This window comes from Ovis canadensis, chromosome 8 (assembly GCF_042477335.2).
Source record: "Ovis canadensis isolate MfBH-ARS-UI-01 breed Bighorn chromosome 8, ARS-UI_OviCan_v2, whole genome shotgun sequence".
NCBI classification, from domain to species: domain Eukaryota; kingdom Metazoa; phylum Chordata; class Mammalia; order Artiodactyla; family Bovidae; genus Ovis; species Ovis canadensis.
Genome location: NC_091252.1, coordinates 31,851,234 through 31,876,859, shown reverse-complemented (window position 1 = coordinate 31,876,859; position 25,626 = coordinate 31,851,234). Strand labels below are relative to the sequence as shown.

Genomic DNA, 25,626 nt, shown 5'->3' with positions numbered 1-25,626 from the left:
AGAATGCTATAATGGTAAGAGCTTGGAGGTGAGACAGTCTGGGTTCACATCTTAGATTAGGGCCACTTTCTTGGGCAAATTACTAATCTCGCAAGTTTCAGCTTCCTCACAGGGCTAATAACAGTATTTGTCTCACAAAACTATAAAATATTTTGGAAATCAAACTAATTAATACATGCAAAATACTGAGAATACCTAACATAAGTTAGAACTCAACAAATAGTCATATGACTATAACACAAAACTAGTTTCTGAAACATGGATAAATCAAGAAATACAAAACTCACAATGCAAACAAGATATTTTATTGGAATAATTACTAAACAATGAAGCACTAAAGGTATAATTTAGACATTTCAGAAATTAAAATATAAATGGAGTATTTAGAAAATCCACAGATTCATATGTTGTATTAAGGTTAATACCAGAATTTGGAATAAAAAGTAAAATTCCACAATCACTGAAATGCTGACTTCTTCAAGGGATCTTCTCAGCTGTAAAGACTTGAGAAGCTTGTCTCCTAGCCTTGAAAAGAAATTTTAAAAATGTTAAGTAAGTTGACAAGTCAATTAATTAAAATATGCATTATCATCTAATATTAAAAAAAAACTAAAATCTGGGATTTTTTTTCAAGATAATGAAAATCCTGTAAGGAACAGTACAACTTCAAATTTAGGAAATTAGGAAATCATTTTTAAAGTCAAGCCATAAAAAATTAAAGAAAATTTGAGATAAAGATAAAATGCAAAAAATTAAAAAGAAAATATCACCTCTTTATGGAATAATGAATCAAAAGTAAAAATGTGGCTGAAACTCAGAAAGAGACAAGTAAATACAGGGAAGGAGAGATAAAGATGAGACTATGAGCAGAGAAATACTACCAGCGCCTCTCTTTCAAGACCAGAAAAGTAACAGCCAAATAAAATACTCAGCTAAACTCCATCTTAGTATCTAACCTCATCTATGATCTCAAAAGTCATCTGTATATTGGCGAGCAAGCATCTTGCTTTTTCTAACAGTTAAAATTAACCTCTAACTTCATTCAGCCAAATAAATGAGAGGGTTTAAAAAAAGGAATGCAATTCTGGTATTTAAGTCATTGCAAAGAAACCTCTTTGCATAAACATTTGCAAAGAAACTTATCATAATTAAATTGAAGAACTTCTTCAACAATCCTTACCTTTATATCCCAAGTTGTGAGGCTAAAAAGATTACTCTAGCTCTCTCTCATTTCAAACAACTTTAATCCTTTCCCTCATGATCCTATTATTCTTCATTAATGCTCCTCTCTACTGGGTGTCTGTTCTCCCTTTGAAAGTGAAAGTCGCTCAGTCTTGTCCAACTCTTTGTGACCCCACAGACTATACAGTCCATGGAATTCTCCAGGCCTGAATACTGGAGTGGGTAAGTGTTCCCTTCTCCAGGGGATCTTCCCGACCCAGGGATTGAATCCAGGTCTCCCACATTGTAGGAGGATTCTTCACCAGTTGAGCCGTAAGGGAAGCCCTTCTCTCTTTAGAGGGAAACAAATGTGGAGTACTTAAGAGGGACTTTTTTTCTTCAAGATTAGAGAATTGTGCATTTTCTAGACTTGACATGCTACCATATAGCTTCTGTTTATACAAACAGAGGGGCTCCACTCCTTAGGAATTTTTCTATAATGTACTGCTCATCACTTAAATGCAAGGGATAAAGAGGCAACACTACTGGAGTTAATTTCTGGAACTGTATATATCCAGTAAGTATTATGTGTATGAACAGTTCTTGAATCTGAAAGAAAAACATGTCCCTCAGAGTACTTAACTCTCTCAATAGTGTGATAATTATACCTCCAATAGTACATCCAATATATCCAAGTGCCTAACATAGAGACTCAGGAATCTCTAGGATCACATTTAATCAACTAAGACCAATATGAGCTGAACTCCTTGATTAAGTTAGACTTTCTTATCATACTGTTGCCATTTTCATTACTCCCCTGATAATCAAAATTAAATAATGTATTATAAAATTAAATATTTTTATGAAGTTCTGAGCAAAGTATCTGACAATATTTGGGTATCATCTGAAATTTAAAGATGTCCATTCTGGAATTAAATGATGTAGTGAACAACAACAGATCTTTGCCAATCTAATGTTATAGAATGAGGTGTTAGGAGTTACAAAGGAATAACATTGAATTTTTTTTTTATAACACTGATTTTTAACTTAAAAATTTTACACTCTGAAGTTCAACCTGTCCAAGCGTCACATGAAAAATATTTAGACACTTACAATTTTCTCCTCTGAAGAAAGCACACCTTCTACTGCCACTATCTGGTATTGCTTATGTTTTAAATTCCCCACAAACTTCCGTAGTTGCTTGAGACTGCTAACTTCCATGTCTTGCTTTAAGAGTTTCTGCATTTCTCGAGAAGGGCATCCAGGATCAAATACTAGTAAACATAATGTTCGGTTTTTTCTCTCTTCAATTCCAACAACTGTTCGACTATGACCTGTAGAAAAATAAAAAAAGAGTACAAATGTGCGAGAGATATCTATTTGAGCAGCTGTAAGTTACTACACACACACACACACACACACAGACACCCTATATATACTTTTTATGTGTGTTTCGTATATAAATACAGTCAGTCCCTCTGACATATTGGTTATCTGAGTTCTTTGAGTTCTCAGACACAAAACTTTAGTTCTACTGCCTAACCTCCAGTTTTCTTTCGTTCAATTTTAGTTTTCCAAAGGCTTCATGGCAAAATATTCTACTTCTACTATGTCAAATATTTTAGTTTCCTTTCCTAATCCCATAGTCCTTTTTATTCAAGTGATCTCAGATAAAAGGATTTGAAATTTAACTGCTGGGGAACAAAAACTCATGGTTCGAAAAGGTAGACAAAAGTTAATTTATATATAAGATAATTTCAATGGGAAGGGCTTAACTTTTATCCTAAACAATGAAATTCCTAACATTTACTTCTCTTTCTTCCTGTCAATTCAAATCATCCACTTGAGAAATTTCATGAAATACCCACACATTAGGCACTGTTCCACACAGTTCGTGACACAAAAGCAAACAAAATAAACGTGTCTGCTTTCATGGCGCTTACATTCTAATAGGAAGAAATGCTCCATAAACAAGGTACATGAGTAAAGTCTATATATGTTAGCTAAAGCAAAATAATGCAGGGAAGAGGGAAAGGATATGCCAGTGCTAGAAAGGGATAGAATAATGAGCTAAAAAATTTTAAAGGGTGGTCAGGGAAGCCCTCATTGAAGTGAGGTAAAGCCCTGAAAAAAATTAACGATGAATAATAAAGGAAGAGGTAGCCCTGAATCAGGTTGCTCCAAAGATATCAAGGATATCATCCATTACTGCAATGTATTATGATGACAATATAGCTCTACAAATCAGAGTAATGTCAGTATACTTCTCTCCTCTATTACCAGAATCTTAACATACCCTAAAGCAAAAGCTAATTAGTTGTCTTATATAAATAAATCATCTTATAAGTTACACTCAGTATCTATAAATCATACTAACCTTGATGCTGAAGATAGATAGGTGGTTTAGACGTACACACTGCTTTTGGACTTCCTTCTCTCTCTGAAGCATAGTAGCTCAATATCCATTCAAATAAGCGAGGGTGTGTACCCAAAGGACCAGTTGACTTGTGAAAGTCAACAATACGACACCTATAAAAAAATTGACAAAATGGATTATTTAGAAAATATTTTAAAAACTTATCAATGGAGTTATAAAATGCAAACATTTTAAATTAATTTTATTTCATCATTGTTTTCCTAAGAAGAAATAAAATTGTATTATTTATCTGAAAACTGTTATTTTAGGAGGAAATTCTTTAAATAACTTAAGGTTGATGACAGCTATCAAAGTTACAAAAATTTTCTCACACTGAAAATCTCCCTTCGTAGTAAATGAGGATCATACCTGATTTTAAAGAGTCTACATATAACCTGAGACATGGGGACTTTTATTCTAAAGTCTCTAAACCTGATGATTAATTAGAAGTTGATTTTTAATTCCTCAGCAGCCATAAGAAGTTATCAAACTATCCTAAATATTTTTCCTGTCAGTTCTCTCAAATTTCAATAATAGACAAGAAAAGAATACCTGTAAAGATCACAGAAAACCTGTGTGTACCCCCATCTATATATCTATCTATCTACTATTTGGCAACAGACCATGCCGGTACCGTTTCCTCAAGAGGAAGTCAACCATGAATAAATCAAATTATTTTAACCAGGAGCATTATTTATACTTCTCAACAACTATTTTAAAAAGACTGAGTATAAAGGAAAGGAAAAACAATTAAAAGATTTATTTTCACTTTAAAGTATAGCACAGACATCCTATTCTTGTCTTTCTTGGCCATAAAGTTTCCAAATACACCCACATTGTACTAGTTGCTATCTTCAGCCTCAGTAAGTTTAATATTTACAACTTTCAGCTGATTATTCCTGAGCTTTAAATATTGAAATGAACTTCTGGAAAAGCTATTAACAAGTAAGAACAGTGATCTTGGGTTAGCAGTTGACTACAGGTTTAGATTTAAAATTTGAATGGTATTCTATGGATAAGTTCATATAGAGCAAAAGGAAAACATTTAAATAACTAGTAAACAAATTGAGGGTATAGTAATAGAAAGGCTTTACAAAGAACTAATTTATTTCAGGTACCAAGAAAACAGCATGATATATCAGGTACTTTAAACAGAAATTTTCCTTTCCTTAAAAATGACTTAAAAGCTCAAAATATGATATAGTATAAATAATCTGAAGGTGTGAACAGACTGGCAAAAAGGAAAAGAAGAAAAATTTAAAGGGCATTAAAACAGTCCTTTGAATTTAATAATTCAAGAAAGTTATTATACACACAGTCATTTTTCTATTTAAAATTTAAGAAGTATTTTTATCTCTGAATATAACTCATATATAGAAATGATGTAAAACACTGGCAAAATGACTTGGAAACAAACATAAAAGGAAATATACAGTCATGAAGCTTAAGGCAAACTTTCTATTAAAGATGATCATAAGCATTTATCTCTGACGCCTCTTGAAAGCGCGACAACGTAATACTGAAGGAGAAAATGATTTAAACACCTATGGAGAGAGAGAACAGGGTCCGACAAGAAACTGGCACACATTTCTGGAAAATGGATAGCAGGAGAGAGTAAACATAAAAGTGAACGCAGAGAAATAGAGACGACTTTCTTAAAACCCAAAAGAGGACAGAAGTTTAATGCACACCAGGTACTAGGCAGAGTAGTACTGAGGCTGAAAACCGAGATTAACTGGAAGGTTGAATAAACAGAGCAAGTCACTGATCAACTCCTCACCTAGTGGAGGAACTGTAGGCAAGAATGGACTCTGAGAAAAGAGCTCCCTCTTATAGTAATATTTGAGAGTCCCCAACCACATAGCAAACTTCCACCTGAGAAATGAAGTTTTCTCAACTACAAGCTCCATGAAACCCTACAGGACTGCCAATCAGCTTTTTTACTGCCTCATTCTTCACTTTAGGAAAAACAGTAAGGATTTTTAAAAGTTAGAAGAAAGTCTTCTAAATGAATAGACTAAAATAAATAGACATGAAACTAACTTAACATGGAGGAAAGAGAAAAATGCAAGGAATAGAAAAATTTTACAACCATAAAAGGCCATGATGCTATGAAATTACTTCTTAAAATAAAAAAACATTATTGTTAAAATAAAAATTTCAATACAGTAGTGAGGAGATAAAGTTGAGAATCCAAATAATAAAACAAAAAGCAAAGATCAAAAAGTGAGACACAACCAGTGAATTCAAAAAGTCAAAAAAGTTCAGCGGCCAACAGGAGTGCCAGAAAAAAAAATAAAGAAACTGGAGAGATCATACTCATCAAACAACAGTGAACCCTTAAGCTCTTACTACATGCCAGTCACAGTCTAAGCACTATATTATCACTACAACTCTACGATGCAGTCACTATTTATATGCTCTTTTTTCAATGGTGGAACTAGGGTACGAACAAGTTAAATCATAGAGCTAATAAGCAGAGAGCTAGAATCAGTTGTAGGCAATTTTATTTCAAAAAGTCTAAGCTCTTAACCACTATGTGCTTAGTCCCTCAGTCATACTGAACTCTTTGCGACCCCATGGACTGTAGCCCACCAGGCTCCTCTGTCCACAGGATTCTCCAGGTACATCTTGCCTTCTCATTAAGTAATACTGACTGTTAGAAGCCAGTAGAGGAACAACTTAATCTGATCCATAAATGATTTTGAGTTAAGAATAATAGAGCAACACAAACTATCACTCAGTAATAAGCCTAGGTGTCCTTTCTTAGGAAGCTAATAAAGGAAGTGTTCAAGTAAAAGAGAATAATCCAAAAATGAGAGAGACATGGAATCCAGGAAAAACTCCAGGATCCAATTCAACAGAGTGAAGATATGCAACACGATTAGAGCTATGGAAAGAATCAAGAAGTAAACAACCCAGACTAGAGAAGGACAATCGGCTTCACGAAAAACGTCTCCAGGAATAAGGAGTTCCTCAGGTTACATAAGTGGAGTTTCTGCAAAAACTTGACCATGATGTAGACAAACAGTAAAAGGGAAAAGGGAAGGCAATTCTTAAGGAAAACTTTAAAAAGCTTTTCAGGAAAGATATAAAATCAGTGAATAATATTTACATAGTTATGACTCTAACTTAATAAAAACTGAGATTTAGCTGTATTATAAAAATTGAGGAGAAACAGGTGGGAGATACAAGGAGAATGTAACAGAAAATGTCTAAAGCTGACAAACCAAGAAAAAGCCATGAAAGCATATCATTTAAAAACAATGAAAGTGACAGCCGTCTCTAAGAAATAAGACTTGAGAATAGAGAAGATCAAGAAGCAGGGTATGTGCGGTTGGTTTCCATTGTAAGTCTTTCATTTTATTATTGCTCCTTAATGTGAACTGTGAACTTCCAGATGTTCAGGCTGGTTTTAGAAAAGGCAGAGGAACCAGAGATCAAATTGCCAACATCTGCTGGATCATCGAAAAAGCAAGAGTTCCAGAAAAACATCTATTTCTGCTTTACTGACTATGCCAAAGCCTTTGACTGTGTCGATCACAATAAACTGTGGAAAATTCTGAAAGAGATGGGAATACCAGACCACCTGACCTGCCTCTTGAGAAACCTATATGCAGGTCAGAAGCAACAGTTAGAACTGGACATGGAACAACAGACTGGTTCCAAATAGGAAAAGGAGTACATCAAGGCTGTATATTGTCACCTTGCTTATTTAACTTGTATGCAGAGTACATCATGAGAAACACCGGGCTGGAAGAAACACAAGCTGGAATCAAGATTGCCAGGAGAAATATCAATAACCTCAGATATGCAGATGATACCACCCTTATGGCAGAAAGTGAAGAGGAACTAAAAAGCCTGTTAATGAAAGTGAAAGTGGAGAGTGAAAAAGTTGGCTTAAAGCTCAACATTCAGAAAACTAAGATCATGACATCTGGTCCCATCACTTCATGGCAAATAGATGGGGAAACAGTGGAAACAGTGTTAGACTTTATTTTTTTGGGCTCCAAAATCACTGCAGATGGTTTTTGCAGCCATGAGATTAAAAGACGCTTACTCCTTGGAAGGAAAGTTAGGACCAACCTAGATAGCATATTGTAGCACAGAGACATTACTTTGCCAACAAAGGTCCGTCTAGTCAAGGCTATGGTTTTTCCAGTGGTCATGTATGGATGTGACAGTTGGACTGTGAAGAAAGCTGAGTGCCGAAGAATTGATACTTTTGAACTGCGGTGCTGGAGAAAACTCTTGAGAGTCCCTTGGACTGCAAGGAGAGCCAACGATTCCATTCTAAAGGAGATCAACCCTGGGTGTTCCCTGGAAGGAATGATGCTAAAGCTGAAACTCCAATACTTTGGCCACCTCATGCGAAGAGTTGACTCACTAGAAAAGACTCTGATGTTGGCAGGGACTGGGGGCAGGAGGAGAAGGGGACGACAGAGGATGAGATGGCTGGATGGCATCACCGACTCGATGGATGTGAGTTTGAGTGAACTCTGGGAGTTGGTGATGGACAGGGAGGCCTGGCGTGCTGCGATTCATGGAGTCACAAAGAGTCGGACATGACTGAGCGACTGAACTGAACTGAAATTTTATTTTTAAACTATCCCTTTGATAAAAAACACAAACGACAAAAACTTCCTAGATATGACAATAACATTAACTTGGCTTTTTAGGTACATACTTTATCCTTAGGGAAGTGAGAAGGGTATATATTTCACATGCTCCAATCCAGGCCTTTGTTCCCTGTAACCTGTTATTAAGCTGAGAGGCACCCTGGGGATCAAAACCTTCCTTCCAAGCATCTTCAATCATAGACTGAATTTTTGGAATGCAAGGAACTGACATACCTAAAATTATACAAAGCAAACATGTAATATGACAGTTACTAAAGTACTGAATAATACTTAGCGGTATATCATATATTCTACAAGAACCTATCATTTCTAAGACAGTTATTTCTGACATCTACTATATCATTTTCTCTTCCTACAACCAGAATGAAGATTTTTAATGCAGATATCCACTAAAATACATCTTTATTAAAGCTATTAATTTTAATATGCATACTATATATTAATTCATTCCACATCATATGTACTTTATTAGATGGTAAATTCAGAGTCTGTATTTCACATACCTTTCAAGCTATCATCATAAGCATCATTTTGCAATAATGATGAAAGCAGCATTTGGAAATTTCTGTAACCACAACCCCAACCTTTATCACCAAAAGATGAATGAAAGTGATCCACTCCTGCAGAAAGCCACACACGCCTCACATCTGTGGCAGCATTCTGATAATACGTATAAAGCGCTTCCATAATTCCTAAAATGGAAAAGAGATTTAGGTTTAGAAGGCTATCACCTTTCTATGTCTGTCTCATACATTTCCAGTATCATTCTCTTTCTCAAGGCACATGTAAATCCTGCCAATTCCGTCTTCTACCTTTTTACTGACATAGTCTTAGTTATTGTCCTGCTTGTTTTACACAATGTAAGATTCCTAACACTAGCATATCACTTATTATGCTGAATTGAAATTGTTTGCCTTTTTTATTTCTGCAACATAAAAGTACACTGCTGAATGAATGTTCTTCTTATCTCTCCATTTTATTATACATTGTGCTGGACATCATTTTCTCTGAAGCTCAGTTCTAATCAATTTGCTCCCAATTCAAAAACTTCATTATGGTTTATCACAGTGAGTTGATTTTTATGTGACATAATTAGTTCCAGTTGGCATAAAAAAATACCAAGATCTACATGAAAGAATTGTTTTTATGTACATATATATACGTAATTATTTTAACTTTTTATTTTATATTGAGTATAGTTGATTAACATTAACAATGTGATAGTTTCAGGTATACAGAAAAGTGATTCAGTTATACATAACTGTTCTTTTTCAAATTCTTTTTCCCATTACGATTATTATATAATATTGAACAGAGTTCCTTGTGCTATGTATCTAATAAAGTAGGTCCTTGCTGGTTATCCATTTTAAGGGTATAAATATTTAAAGACAATATAAAAGGATATGTTTATGATATCAAAGATGGAGGAATTTCTTAAATAAGACACTTAAGACACAAGTAAAGGGAAAGACTGAGAAATCTGATTACATTCAAATTTAAAAAATTCTACCTAATTAAAGACACCACATACAAAATTTGGGCTTCCCTGATAGCTCAGTTCGTAAAGAATCTCCTGCAGTGCAGGAGACCCCAGTTCAACTCCTGGGTTGGAAAGATCCACTGGAGAAGGGATAGGCTATCCACTCCAGTATTCTCAGGCTTCCCTTGTAGCTCAGCTGGTAAAGAATCCACCTGCAATGCGGGAGACCTGGATTCAAGGCAAATTATAGATTTGAAAAAGAAAACTGCTCCTCATATCATCAATGAAGAAATAATATCTTGAATACTTAACGGACTGCCAAAAATCAATAAGAAAAAGACAAACAACCCAATGGACACGAGAAAAGGGACTAGGTTATTTACAGAAGAAACGAACTCAGGAGTCATCAGAGAAATACAATTAAGTATCTTACCATTAAACGGCAAAAACTTAAACGTGTCACAATATAAAGTGTGAGTCAAAAACACAACGATCTAATGAAGGTTATAACCATTCTAGAAAACAACTTCATAATACTCTTAATGAAATTAATTATGCAAATGTCCTTTAATCTAGTATTTCTGGTCTGGATGTTAGAGAAACTTTTGAGGAGGAAGCCTGTTCATAATTTTTAAGAATAAAACACTGGAAACAATGTAAGTCATAACAGCAAATTCTATTCAGCAAAGTGAAAACAGCACAGTTTAAGAATCAACATATTTAAGCAAATCCAATCAGAGCACACATATTGTACACCAACCTACATATAGTTTAAAATATAAAAGATTATATATTATTATGGAAACTTACATATAAGATAAAATTACTAAAACATATATGAGATTGATAAATGCCAAATTTGGGATAATGATTCCCTTTGTGGAGGAGGAGAAATTAGAAATCAAAGAGGGGTACACAAGGGGTTTAAAATACATATAAAAGGTTTTACAGCTTAAAAACATTAAGTTTCATAAAAATTGGGTGGCAGGAACAAAGCTGTTTTCATATAATATTTTTTAACTATACTAACAGATATGTTTTTTATAAATGTGGAAGATATCAGGAAAAAATAGATTCTTTGGAACAAGACAGATCTGATGGTGAATACCAACTGGGCCAATAACTAGCTACACAACCTCACCTTCTGCTAATTTGCTTCAGTCATGTCTGACTCTTTGCAACCTTATGGACTGTAGCCCTCCAGGCTCCTCTGTCCATGGGATTTACCAGGCAAGAATACTGGAGTGGGCTGCCATGCCCTTCTCCAGGGGATCTTCCCAACCCAGGAACTGAAACTGCATCTCTTATGTCTCCTGCATCGGAAGGCAGGTTCTTTACCACTAGCACCACCTGCGAAGCCCAACCTTACCTTAGGAAAGTATTTAATCTAAGACAATTTCCTCATCCAGAAAAATCTAATACACAAGATTTTTCTTTTGAGAGTTACATGACACAATATATATATAAAGGTCTTAGTGTCTAAAACTATACTGAACAATATGGCAGAAACTATTTGCATATGGTTATCTGAACACCTGAAATGTGGCTTGTCCAAACTCAGATGTTCTGCAAACTAAAATACACACTGCATTTTAAAGACTGTACAAAGATTGCAAAATACTGCACTGATAATTTTTAATACTGATTACACACTGAAATATATTTTGGATATACTGGGAAAATATTAAAATTAATTTTACCTAGTCTTTATTTTTCTAATGTGACTATTGGAAATTTAAAATTATTTATGTGGCTCACTTACATTTTACTAGACAGTAATTGTCTGGAAAATAGTAAGCTTTCAATAAAAACTATTCTCAAAGGTCTGTTTTCAAATGTCAAGTAAATTGATACAAGATAAAAGTGAATCATTTACTATAAAAATAAAAGGTCAGGAGTTTTAAAACAACACACAAAAAAATTATTTGAACACCTGGTCTCACCTAAAACTATATAAACTGTGGGTTGTGAAAATCAAGCACAATTCAAATAATCCTATTACTTCAGTGATGTTTGCAATATTAAAACCATGATTTGGATGTTTAAATACTCACCAGATGTTTTTGTTTTTCCATCATCAACACCAATAGCTAGTGATTCCATCATATCAGCTTTTCTTCTATGAAATTCAGATGGATGCATTCTTCCCCTATTTACTTCTATCTCCATATTTCGTAGCTGCTGTTGTTTGTACCCTCCAGAATTATCTAAACCATACTGTCTCTATTGAACATAAAAACAAATGACTTAATTTTTATGTCCCTTTATATCAATGAGGTGAAAAATTTACCACTATTTTATACATCTGGAAATATATTTTGAAACATTCTGGTTTATAGACTTCTATATGAGTCAACTTACAGATTTTTATGAAAAATAATCACGCACAAAAAAATCCTTGAGTTAATTAATAACAGCCTTTCTCTACAAACAACCATCATGGCAAGAGACTTGTTTTCCTTGAAGTAGGGAAAGTAGAGAATCCAATCTTCCTGTTAATAGTAATGTGAAAAGCAGATGAGTTCTGACCATATTGCTGATTTTTTTCAAGACAACCTGTCAAGGAACCTGTACTTGTTACCTGGTTCCTAGGCTAGCCTAGAAAGGCCTATTTAATCCACAATTCACTCAGGTATTTATTCTATGCAGTAAATGAACTATGTTTTTGCACACTGACAGAAAACCTAAAATAATATGTTAAAACAGCCCCTACAAAAATATTTCTGAGATCTAAACAACTAACCTGCAAAGTTACATAATCAACTTATACTCTCCTAAACATTGAAAACTGTTGTATTGATAATATAAGGTAGAGAAGATATAGGAAAAGTCAACTTTTTTCTCCTCTGAATCTTGGTGGGAAAATAATTATGCAAATAGATGAACCATGGATGAGAAAAATAGCCTAAATTAGATATTCTAAAGAAAGAATAGCCATGTGCAAGAAATCAGAGGGAAAAAAGTTAGAGGTCAAACAAGTTCAGGAAGATTATGACATGTACAATGCATATTAGTATATTAAAGGCTTTAAGAAGACATCAGGTACACAAACCTGTTTAATTGAACATTTTCAAACCATTCATAAACCCTTTTTATTCAGACATTATCCTATAAGCACATAGAAAAAGAACATTTAAAATCTATGAGCATTATTAGCAAATGACTACGTAGTCCACAGCAAGTTAGGACTGAAAAGAGTCGTAAAAGCTGTTAAAATATAAAAGAAGCTACCAGTTTAGTTCAGTAGATACTACCATTCACCTAAGATAGGCTCAAACTTCATAAAAAAGCATTTGCCATTAAAAGTGGTTCTTTCTAAATTCTTGAACTTCAGTCACTAAAAGAATTTAAGACTCAGAAGACATTAATTCTAAGTTTCTATTTTAAGTATTTATGCAAACATTTAAAATTCTGAGTCTCAATTTCTTAGTTTTCTCCATTAACATAGGTTTAAAAGTAGGCTTCACCATTTGATACTGCCCAATCCTGAACAAGTTAAGCTACATAAAGCACTCTTTGTTTCCATTTCTTCCTCTGCTGTTCAAAAAAAAAAAAGTCTAACATAACTTCATGGAGTATGGAAGACTGCAAGATACTTTACATCAGGGTCCCCAACTCCGGGGCCACAGACGGGTACCAGTTCATGACCTGTTAGGAACCAGGCCGCACAGCCGGAGATAAACAGTAGGTGAGTGAGCAAAGTTTCATCTGTATTTACAGCCGCTCCCCATCACTTGCATTACTGTCTGAAACTTTTGTCAGACCAGCAGCAGCATAATAAACATAATGCACTTGAATCAACCTGAAACCATTCTCCCTGCCACTCCAGGTCCATGAAAAAACTGTCTTGGTCCCTGGTGCCAAAAATGTTGGGGACTGCCACTTTATAAGAAGTGTTTGCTCCAGTATGTAAATGAATGGTGGTTGTTATGAACTATAAAAAATACACGTAAAAAATATTTTGTATTATAATAAAGACAAAAATAATAAACTGAAGTTTTAACAGCATGTTTGAAAAATAAGAACTCTAACTGAACCAAAATAATATAATTATTATTAATCGTTGTACCTGCAGCTTCTGAAATTCTTCCATTTCTTGTCTTGATTCTTCAGATCTCCTCTTTCTGTCTTCTTCTTGTTGAAGCTGTTGAGCCAACTCTAGATCTCTAGAACACTGGACTCTATTCACACCTATCATATATTTTTAATATTTAGAATAAAAGATTGAAATCAAGGCTCAATTATATGTTAGTACATATTTTTTAAATGGAGTAAAGGCTATTATTTTGCCGTTTATTCATGACTATGATGTCACAGAAATACTGAGTATAAATCCAGCAGAACTTGAACTGCCTCTGTAAGGGTACAACCTTCACTTAAATCACTAATATTCACTGAGTGTTTAGGCTGTGACAAACACGTCTCATTAATTCTCATTAAATATCTCATTTGTATCTTCATAACAGTTAGGAAGTATTATTACCTGTTGAAGAAACCGGAACTTGAGAGAAATTAAGTAGCACCCTGAAGTGGTGCCCCTCATTAATACATATAAGGCAGATTAGTTTTTAAGAGACATACTTGGTGGGGGGGAGGGGAGGATGGAAATAATTAAGAGAATAAAAAAACAAGTGAGCAAAGTACAGATATTAGATCATAACCTAATGTCTGACCTCAAGCAAACAGTATAACTTGCCCATTTTGCTCTCTATCCAGTGTCCTACACATCTATTATTCGGTGCCCTCTGGCTAGCATCTCCTAGACCTCTCAATTTGATGGTTTAATTATGTATCTGAATATTCTTTCTTTCCCTTCAAATCGCTCAGCCTCTGATACCTCTTCCTAATTGGTCCCCACTTTTACTGGCGGAAATACACAATCCAAAACTGATTTTTAGCATACTTATGAGGCTATCTACAGTGATTCACTCAGATTCACCTCAGACTCCAGCCTATGGAGTACACATAGCCTATGTGTAAGCCTATGGAGGTTACAGAAAATAACTCATGTACCCATACAAAGCTTGGGTCTCCCTGGTGGCTCAGTGGTAAAGAATCTGCCTGAGACCCAGTTTAGATCCTGGAGTTGGGTAGATCCCCTGGAGGAAGGCATGGCAACCCACTCCAGTACCCCTGCCTAGAGAATACCATGGACAGAGGAGCCTGGTGGGTTGCAGTCCATAGGGTCACACAGAGTTGGACAGGACTGAAGTGACTCAGTAGCAGCAGCAGCATACTAAGCTTATCATAAACAAAGAATTATCAGAAACTCAACATCAGAGTTATTCTTCCACCGTAATTAGTAAAGAACTGTTCCACCTTTACTCCAGCAATTCTCATCTTGGTATTAGGCTGAGTGATCGGGTAATGCTGTCCATGGATATCACTAACTGTACTAGGATCGCTGATAATGAATACTAGAAACCTCTGCAGTAACAGGAGATATCTATGTACCTTAAGAAACTGATATCCAGTAGAACACAATTGGTTTCTCTTTTTGTCTACTTTATATTTTGTTTCAATGGAATTGTGAAACTCATATAGGATCTTTCCATTTCTAAGGCACCATCATGATTACTTAATCAATGCCACTAGCAAAAAAGATAGGGAAACAGAAGAAAATTTTAGAATTTCTTATAAAACTAGTCAGTGGTAATAAAGAAGCTAGAAGAGTAGTTGAAAATGTACTTGAAAAACTTTGAAGTCACATACTTCACATTCTTTTTAAAATGACATGTGCCATATGGCAGCTTCTGAGCTCATAAACAATTTTTACTGATAAGATGTTAAATTCAATTACTTCCAGCTGCTGGAAGAATGGCCTCAACTTTTAAATCAAAAAGATTTTAAAAATGGTACAATATTTCATTATCTTCTGATGTTCTGGGTCAAAACCCTGGATGCACACCCCTAATTCAATTGCTAGTCACACCAGTTAATCCTTTACAATCTTTTCTGTGAAAAATCTTTGACAAGTTGAAGCTGTATGAAAAATTTTTTAAGGGACAGATTTATTTTTAACCAATGTGTTTTCTTCCCCTCTATAATACTAATCTAAAAAGTAGATAATGTCCTAGGAAGTAGAAATTAAATCATAACATCCTTATCTTTAAACATATAGTCATACCTTGTCCAAAGCTGCTTTCTTCCAAATGCAAGTCAACATGTTCCTGCAGAATATGGTAGTTTGTACAGATGAGCCCACACATAGGGCAGTCATAGAGTAGTTGATTACAGTCTGTATTAGAAATATAATTTAGTTGGTTTTATTTTTAAAATCTTTAGATTTTTCACATCAAGTCAAAGACTGTCTACTACTCACTAACTTTATTAAGTAAAAGCTCTTTGTAGCTGGATTTAAAGCAATTTTCTACTTCTAGATGAAAGACTGAGCATAAGCACAAACCTCTTATCACTACAGTGAAAGAAAATATTAATTATAAATATTCAGCTCTGTAGTCAAAATAAGAAAAGTAGAAAGGAAAAAAAAAATGGTAAATAGCGGTCAGTCTAGATATGGATTTTGGGGGCTGGATTCTCAGTACCCTCCAAACTAAGTGGTGATATGCAGAATTCAAGCATTCAGCACAAAGCTGGGCACGGATCAAATGCCCTAGTTGGAAGCATAAGATCAAAGAGCTGCATCCATTAACCAGTACCTCAGACAGACAGGTACAACTTGCCCGAGAGAGAAATGGTACCTCTATAAGACCAAGACCTAGCTGATACTGGGTACAGATGATGTTATTAGAAAATTACAAATTAAAATAAAACAACACTACATATATATTAGAATGACCAAAATCTGGCTAGTCAAAATCTGTATGATCAAAACTCTGGTTTTTCCTAGTCATGTATGGATGTAAGAGTTGGACCGTAAAGAAGACTGAGCACTGAAGAATTGATGCTTTTGAACTGTGGTGCTGGAGAAGACTTCTGGGGGTCCCTTGGACAGCAAAGAGATCAAACCAGTTAATCCTAAAGGAAATCAACCCTGAACATACATTGGAAGGACTGATGCTGAAGCTGAAGCTCCAATACTTTGGCCACCTGATATGAAGAGTCAGTTCTTTGGAAAAGACCTTGATGCTGGAAAAGACTAAGGACAAGAGGAGCAGGTGACAGAGAATGAGATGGTTGGATGGCATCACTGACTCAATGGACAGGAGTTTGAGCAAACTCAGGGATATATTGAAGGACAGGGAAGCCTGGTGTGCCACAGTTCATGGGGGTCACAAAGAGCTGGATGTGACTTAGTGACCGAACAACAACAAAATCATTGACAACACCAAATGCTGACAAGGACATGAACTTTCATTCACTGCTGGTGCGAATGCAAAATGGTCTAATCCCTTTGAAAAAGTCTGGCAATTTCTTATAAAACCAAACATACTATTACTACATGATCCAAAAATCACGAATTCCCTTGTGTTTACCAAAAGGAATTGAAAACTTCTGTCCACACAAAAGCCAGTATAGTTTATAGCAGCTTTATTCGTAATTGCCAAAACTTGGAAGCATCCAGAGGGACCTTCAGTAGGTGACCAGATACTGAACTGTGGAACATCCAAAAGAATATTATTCAGTTAAAAAAAAAGCTATTAAGCCATAAAAAGACATGGAGGAATCTTAAATGCACATTGCTAAGTAAAATAAACCAATATGAAAAAGCTACATGGCATGTGATTCCAATTATATGACATTCTAAAAAAGGCAAAAATATGTAGACAGTAAAAAGATCAATGGTAGCCAGTGGCCACAGGGAGCGAAGGATGAACAGGTGGAGCACAGGGGATTTTCAGGGCAGTGAAGCTATTCTGTATGATACTAAATACTAAATGGTGGGTTCATGTCATTATACATGTGTCAAACCTGTGTACATCACCAAGAGTGAACCCTAATATAAACATGGGCGTTGGGTGATATTGACATCAATGCAGATTCACTGACTTTGACAAATGTATCACTTGGTATGGGTTGTTGAATGCTTGAGGAGTTTAGGAGGATATAGGGACAGGGGGTACTTGGGTACTCCCTGTACTTTCTACTCAATTTTACTGTGAACCTGAACTTTCCTAAAAAATAGCATTTATTAAAATTCAAAAAATGAATATATGCCCTCTCCTTCAGTTCAGTTCAGTGCAGTTGCTCAGTCATCTCTGACTCTTTGCGAACCATGAATCACAGCACGCCAGGCCTCGCGGTCCATCACCAACTCCTGGAGTTCACTCAAATGCATGTCCATTGAGTCAGTGATGCCATCCAGCCATCTCATCCTCTGTCATCCCCTTCTCCTCCTGCCCCTAATCCCTCCCAGCATCAGGGTCTTTTCCAATGAGTCAACTCTTCGCATGAGGTGGCCAAAGTACTGGAGTTTCAGCTTCAGCATCAGTCCTTCCAATGAACGCCCAGGACTGATCTCCTTTAGAATGGACTGGTTGGATCTCCTTGCAGTCCAAGGGACTCTCAAGAGTCTTCTCCAACAACACAGTTCAAAAGCATCAATTCTTTGGTGCTCAGCTTTCTTCACAGTCCAACTCTCACATCCATACATGACCACAGGAAAAACCATAGCCTTGACTAGACGGACCTTTCCTGGCAGAGTAATATCTCTGCTTTTGAATGTACTATCTAGGTTGGTCATAACTTTCCTTCCAAGGAGTAAGCGTCTTTTAATTTCATGGCTGCAATCACCATCTGCAGTGATTTTGGAGCCCCCCAAAATAAAGTCTGACACTCCACTGTTTCCCCATCTATTTCCCATGAAGTGATGGGACCAGATGCCACGATCTTCGTTTTCTGAATGTTGAGCTTTAAGCCAACTTTTTCACTCTCCTTTCACTTTCATCAAGAGGCTTTTTAGTTCCTCTTCACTTTCTGCCATAAGGGTGGTATCATCTGCATATCTGAGGTTATTGATATTTCTCCTGGCAATCTTGATTCCAGCTTGTGCTTCTTTCAGCCCAGCATTTCTCATAGTGTACTCTGCATGTAAGTTAAACAAGCAGGGTGACAATATACAGCCTTGAGGTACTTCTTTTCCTATTTGGAACCAGTCTGTTGTTCCATGTCCAGTTCTAACTGTTGCTTCCTGATCTGCATATAGGTTTTCTCTCCTTAACCTTTCATAAAAATTATTCAAATGAATCAGACTTAAATGTAAAATTCAAAACTTCTAGAAGATAACATGGGAAAGGTGACCTTGGGTTTGGCAGAGTTTTGATACAACACCAAAAGCACAACCCATGAAAAAAGAAATCAAATAAGGCAAACTTCATTAAAAGTAAAAACTTCTGTGAAAGACACTGTTAAGAGAATGAAAAGACAAGTCTTAGACTGAGAGAAAATATCTGTGAAATATCTGCAAAATCCAGTAAAGGACTTGCATCCACAATATATAAATTATTCTTAAAACTCAACAGTATCAAAGAAACACATGATTCTAAATGTGTATGCACCAACAACAGAGCCTCACAATATATGAAACAAGTCTGATAGAGCCTAAAGGAAAAACAGACAAATATACTGGGATATATAGATATATATAGATCATAATAGGGAACTTTAACCTCCTTCCAAAAACTGGTAGAACTGCTGGACAGGAAATCAGTAAGGACATGGAAGATCTGAACACAATCAAACAACACACTCTGACAAATATAGAACATTTGATCCAACAACATCAGAATTTTTTTTCTTCAAATGTCTATGGAACATGTGAACATGTGCTAAAACAGACCATATCCCATATCTTAGGCCATAAAACAAGTTTAAATAACTTGAACAAATTCAAAAGAACTTAAATCATAGTTTGCTCTCTGATCAAAAAAGAATCAAAGTAGAACTCAGTAACAGAAAATCACAATCCCAGAGAATCCAGATGCCACTGGCCTGGGTAGTAAATAAAAGAATACCCTCTGGAAACTGGTCTTCCCTGTGGCTTAGTTGGTAAAGAATCTGCCTGCAATGCAAGAGTCCCAGGTTCCATCCCTCGGTTGGAAAGATCCCCTGGAGAAGGAAATGTAACCCACTCCAGTATTCTTGCCTGGAGAATTTCATGGACAGAAGAACCTTGTAGGCTATAGTCCATGAGATCACACAGAGTCAGACAGGACTGAGCAACTAACACTTTCATTTTCACTTTCTTCCTCTGGAAACTAGACTGTGAGTCTGCTTCTCCTCAAGTTTCTACAGCTACTTTCGAAGTAGATGAAACATTTGTTTGCATCAAAACTCTTTTCCGTTATAGTAGTTTCATATTATAATTGGCAAATGAGCAATGCTATAAACTGAAATTAAAAACACATTTGTAGTAATCTTATTTACAAACCAACTTTTGGGATACTACATATTAAATTGAGACTAATGCTACTTATTATATAAAATGAATACTTTACCTTCTAATGGAGTGTCTAAAAGATCAGCATGCTTTGTTTTCACATGAGTTTCCATATCTTGACTATTATCTTCTATTTTTTCACAGAATGGACATTCAGGAGGACTGTACATCGTTTCATAAATTGATTCTTTAATTTTGGTTCGGTCAGACTGTCTTTCCGTACTTTTCAGGAATTTTCTAGATTCAGTTAAGTTCTCTGAATAAAAGTCTTTATGTTTTAAAGTACCATCCTCAGGCAGGCTTTGAGCTGAAATCTTCGGCTGATTAGATGCACAAGCTGAATGAACACTTGAATTAATGTCTGCTCTACACTGTAGGCTGCTGTCCTTCCTGTTATCGGAAGTTCCATACTGTATTGTATTAATCCTCTCAAAGTTTCTTTCTAGTTCATTTTGCTCAAAATGAGCAGTTTCAATATGAAAACACATTTCATCATAATTCACACCTGACAACTTGCAAAATGGACATATAACTTCATTTTCCATGTGAACAGTTAGGTGAGCCTTCATGTCTGGTTCTGAGGATATTGTTTCACCACAAATATCACAAGATAGCATGGTAGAGCAGGTAACTAGAAAAGAATACAATGTTATTTATGTTAGAAAGTAAGAGCTGAAGAAAAAGAAAATACATTTTATAAAAGGATTTGGAACAACTATATATGTTATTTATGACTAGATTATTTAGATGAAGAAATTTTCAATGTCCTTACTGTTCCTCAAATATACTAATTTATTTATAAATCTCAACTACTGTATTTCAAGTTAATGGTTTGGATAAAACAAAGGCAAAGCGAAAGTGAAGTTGCTCAGTCGTGTCTGACTTTTATGGACTGTAGTCCATCAGGCTCTTCCATCCATGGGGTTTTCCAGGCAAGAATACTGGAGTGAGTTCTTATTTCCTTCTTCAAGGGATCTTCCTGACCCAGGGATGGAGCCCTGGGTCAGATTCTTTACTCTCTGAGCCACCAGGGAATCCCTAAACAAAGGCAATGATACTGCAAATTGAAATAAAAAATTTTTCAAAAATTTCAGTGTGTCTGGACTGAGGTAAAGAAAAAATAATGTATATAAACTCGCCCAGGTAAAATAAGCCAAGTAAGAGAAAACAAAGAGAAGAAACCTTATCAACCAATATATCTAAATACAAAAACTTTAAAGTTAACAATCAGTTGCGCAAATAAACAAATTCCATGATAGCAGCTAACAGTTGAAGAGTTTTATATGTCAAACTAATTAAAGCACCATTACTATCATTCTGGGCTTCACTGATGGCTCAGCGGTAAAGAATCTACCTGCAATGCAGGAGACGCAAGTTGGATCCCTGGGTCGGGAAGATCCCCTAGAGGAGGGCATAGCAACCCACTCCAGTATTCTTGCCATGAAAATCCCATGTACAGAGGAGCCTGTCAGGCTATAGTCCATGCGGTTGTAAGGACTGAATTGACTGGGCACACACGATCATTCTAAATGAAGGAAACTGGCTCAAAGTCACCAGCACCAGAAAATGATTAGCCCAAATGCTAACCCAGTCAGGCTCCAGAGGTGCACTCTCCACCCAAAACATAAAAGCACAGTGAACACAGTTAAAAAGAGCACTGATTCCAGAGTCAAGAGAACTGGGTTATAATCTCAGGTTTCATAATTTTAGATGACACACCTCCCCTTTCTGAGGTTCGGCCTACAAAATGAGTTACACTGAATCAGCAGTCACTTCTGGGTTTTACAAATTTCTGGCTCTGACACAAATTTTGCTAAGAAGTTTTTCAAAAGCAAGCACAGTCACAACCTTTCTACTACCTAGACTATCTTTCAGCTAGAAACTGTTTTAAAACAAAGAGAAAGTGAAAATAAGGAAACTATCCCCACTATTTAAATAAATTTAGTTTAATAAGATCGCCCAACTTCGTCTCCCTGCCCCCCACCCCTTTTCCTCAGACAAGTGAAAACAGTCTCTGATTTTGATGTAAATTCTCCCAAACCATCAGTGCAAAGAACGTGACACTCATTTCTCTTCTTTTCCCGGGCCGGGACCCAGAATGGTGTGCTTGAGCTCCCCAACACTTAGAGCAAGTGGATGACACATGTGTGGAGGTCGGCGGAAGGTGCCGGAGCGTGCCCAAAGGTCCATGGCAACGTCCCAAGGCCAGGATATGAAACCAGTCCCGATACTAACTGGGTCAAAGCATTCGGCCTAGGGATCCGGGGCTGGGACGGTCAGTTCCTACCGGCCTGAAGAGCCGGCCGCTGTCACACTGCCCTTCTTCTTCGGATCCCGCAGCAGATGCCGTCTGGCTCGCGGGCAAAGGAGTGCTGCGCGCTGTCGATTCCCTTTCCCGGCCTGAAAAACTGAGGTAGGCCCTTATTTTTACCCAGACACTGACGGTTAACCGAGAAGAGAACCAGCGACTCTGAAAAGCCTCAGCCTCCGGATGCACATTCAAAAAAGCTTTTCCTCTCTTCCCCGGAAGAGAAGGAATCCCAGCATGAACCTCTGCACGCTAATCTGGGTCGTGGTGGATTGTGGGAGTCGTAGTCGTTTCCCCGTCAAGGTTCCAACGCCTAATTTAAGACGAGACACTAGACTCAGAGGTCTCTATGAATGAATTCTCAGGTTGTGTCCTAAGGCATTACACGAATCCACAATATCCACTGTCAATGGCACCCCACTCCAGCACTCTTGCCTGGCAAATCCCATGGATGGAGAAGCCTGGTAGGCTGCAGCCCGTGGGGTCGCTAGGAGTCGGACACGACTGAGCGACTTCACTTTCACTTTTCACTTTCCTGCATTGGAGAAGGAAATGGCAACCCGCTCCAGTATTCTTGCCTGGAGAATCCCAGGGACGGGGTAGCCTGGTAGGCTGCCGTCTCTGGGGTCACACAGAGTCGGAGACGACTGAAGCGACTTAGCAGCAGCAGCAGGGCCTGACTGAGTAGCACTCTCACATTATCAAGCAAGGGCTTATAATGTTACAGCGTGCCAAAGTCCTCTAACTATGGAGGGTGGCAAAGACCTGTTCTTGCTTCACGGTTACAAGATAACGCTATTTTGATCCCTGAATTAAAAATATGAAACAGCTCTTGGTACTTAAAAAATACAATATCAGAATTTAAAAAATCATATTAATAGAGAGCTGTAAGATAACCCAAAATTTTCTCAGAAAAGAGAACAAAAAGAACAAGAGATGGAAAACAGAAGCTTCTTTGGGGAAGGAATCATGTGTTATTTATCTTGCATATTCTGTGCCTAGAACTACATAGAGAAAACAACCTGTTTTCAATACTGCTTGTTCAACCCCAAGGTTGAATCATGTGTTGAACAAGGCTGTATGTGTGTTATAAAAAATCAAGAGTACTTTACTTGGAGTTATTTCATACATCAGTGGCTACTATTTTGCAAAAAAAAAAATCCACAGATGTCACGGCATCCAAAAATTTTCAACTGAAAGGTTGAAACAAATGAGCAGAGAAGATAGGAAGCAGTGAATGAGGTTGAAGAAAATGAAGCTCCACGAGGTCAGGATTTTTATCCGTTGTGTACACTATTGTACCTCCAACATCAAATCAAGTCTGGCACAGATTAGTCCCTCCGTCAATACTACGTTGTAAGATGAATAAATGAATGGATGGAAGCTTGGGCGGATGGATGAACAAAAGAACGAACGGGTGAATGACAGAACTGGCAGGGAGCACTACTGCTGTCAGGGCAGTAGGACACACTTCTGCCACAGCAACGCGCAGAGTTAAAATCCCAGAGTCTAGAAGTCGCCGGATCCTCCATGAGTGGGTGGGGCTGGGGCGTCCGCGTCTCTCCGCCCCTCTGCCTGTCGGAGCAGCAGCTTCGCCGCCGCCGCTGCCGCCGCCGCCACCGCTGCCGCGTGCAAGGGCTTCTGGGAGCCCAGACTTGGGGGTCTAGAGTAAGGGGCGCAGGAGGCCGCCATCTTGCGTTGTGAGCCTGGTCTCTGTACTCATAGCTAGGGGCGGAGGGCTGACCCCACAGTTACCGCAGCAGCCGCCACAGCCGGAGACTGGGAAGTCAGGGCGCCGGCTAGTGCCACATTAATGGGTAAGTGGGAGTGACACACGCCAGGTGGGGTGAGCCTCGGGTTTGGTCCTTTCGGGAGCTACTAGTTCCTGAGGCCACTGTTTTTATCTTCCCCTACAATTGGAGAAGGAAATGGCAACCCACTCCAGTGTTCTTGCCTGGAGAATCCCAGGGACGGGGGAGCCTGGTGAGCTGCCGTCTCTGGGGTCGCACAGAGTCGGACACGACTGAAGCGACTTACCAGCAGTAGCAGTAGCAGCAGCAGCAGCAACAAAGGGTTCCGGGCTGGGCCGGGTTCTCTCAGCTTCTCCAGAGGGAGACGGCGGGGGCGTGGCGGCCAGACCTTTCCCTTGAGGACGCGAAGGCGCAGGGAGCTCAGAGCCTCCCCGAGAGCCAGGCTGATGATGCTCAGGAGCTTTAGGCACAGGATCCTCTCGCCGCTCTGCTCCGCTGTCTCTCGGCAGTTATTAGTATTTTTTTTTTCTTTCGGTACATGGTCTTATCGGACGTTGCCTGCCACTTCAGGGGCTCAGCAATCTGTTCCGCTTGTTAGAAGTTCTTTTGTGTCCAGAATAAGGCAGGTTCAGCCCCAGGGGCCTACGTGTCGCACCCTCTACCTCCAGCGCTGCCGTCCACCTGGCGCAGATGCCTGGAAGGGCTCAGTGCTGACGCGGGCCAGCGCGGGTTAGATGCTTCTGCTAGATCACTTCCAAGGTGACAGTTTAATAGTGTCTCCTCACTAATGCACAAGAGTTGAGAGGAATTGAAATCTGTGAGAAGGGATAGTGCTACTTCAAAAGAATATGACACTGGCATTTACTCTTCGTTTTTTTTTGAACACTTTTTAAAAAAACCTGATCTGATGTCTCTTAGTTACAGCATTCCATGATTTATATTTTATTTTAAAAAAGTGACTTTCTCTCATGGTAAACAGGAATAGCTCTGTCCTTTAGATCTTCAGGTACTGCTTGTTTGCTTGTAGGGGTTCTGATTGCTGCACTTTCCCCTTTGTACTGATCTTGTCATTTTACTAACAGACACCCAAGCCCATAGAAACGCAGGCTTTATGGAGACAAGAAATTCCGTTAATATGTTTTAGAAAAAGTTCAGATTCCAGTTGTTTGCCTAACCTCAGCACAGTTTTTTCAAAGAGTGGAGTCAAAAATAAGCTTATGACTGAAAAAAAAAAATTCCTCTGGCAACATTATAGTGTTTGATTGGCATTTCTTATATTTGAAATAACTTGTATGAGACAGCAGGCTTTGAAGTATAGTCTTTTAAGCTATATTCCAGAGAAAGAAAATCCCCTTGGGTGATGCAGCTTTAAAAAATCATTTTCCTTGAACTTTATATCCCCTTTAAAGCAACTGCAGTGAGGATGCAGATGTTAAATAAGAGACAAGAAGTTAGTACTATAGAAGGAAAACAAATAATATATGAGTTGCTGGCGTGAGATTTTATTTTGTTAGCATTTATACTGAAAGAT

The 25,626-nt window shown here is 37.5% G+C and overlaps 2 protein-coding genes across 7 annotated transcripts in view; one reads left to right on the top strand and one right to left on the bottom strand.

Annotated features, from left to right (window-relative positions):
- Window positions 1–283: 283 nt before the first annotated feature.
- ZUP1 (zinc finger containing ubiquitin peptidase 1) lies at window positions 284–24,801 on the bottom strand. Of its 6 annotated transcripts, none has more exons than XM_069599180.1 (10): window positions 24,382–24,801; window positions 20,095–20,667; window positions 15,825–15,935; window positions 13,767–13,888; window positions 11,752–11,920; window positions 8,721–8,909; window positions 8,265–8,430; window positions 3,539–3,690; window positions 2,275–2,495; window positions 284–525 (listed from the first exon to the last, which is right to left on the bottom strand). In XM_069599180.1, the coding sequence occupies exons 2-10, from the start codon at window positions 20,651–20,653 to the stop codon at window positions 478–480; spliced, it is 1,737 nt and encodes a 578-aa protein (XP_069455281.1). In that variant the 5' UTR covers window positions 20,654–20,667; window positions 24,382–24,801; the 3' UTR covers window positions 284–477. The 6 variants fall into 6 exon arrangements, with proteins under 6 accessions (XP_069455281.1, XP_069455279.1, XP_069455280.1 ...); XM_069599178.1 differs by lacking the exon at window positions 24,382–24,801 and adding an exon at window positions 22,272–22,603; XM_069599179.1 differs by lacking the exon at window positions 24,382–24,801 and adding an exon at window positions 22,324–22,561.
- Window positions 22,873–25,626, top strand: part of KPNA5 (karyopherin subunit alpha 5) — a 49,237-nt gene continuing 46,483 nt past the window's right edge. The window contains exon 1 of the mRNA XM_069599185.1: window positions 22,873–24,161. Within this exon, the coding sequence (XP_069455286.1) occupies window positions 24,158–24,161 (4 nt within the window). The 5' untranslated portion in view covers window positions 22,873–24,157. The remainder of the gene's footprint in view (window positions 24,162–25,626) is intronic.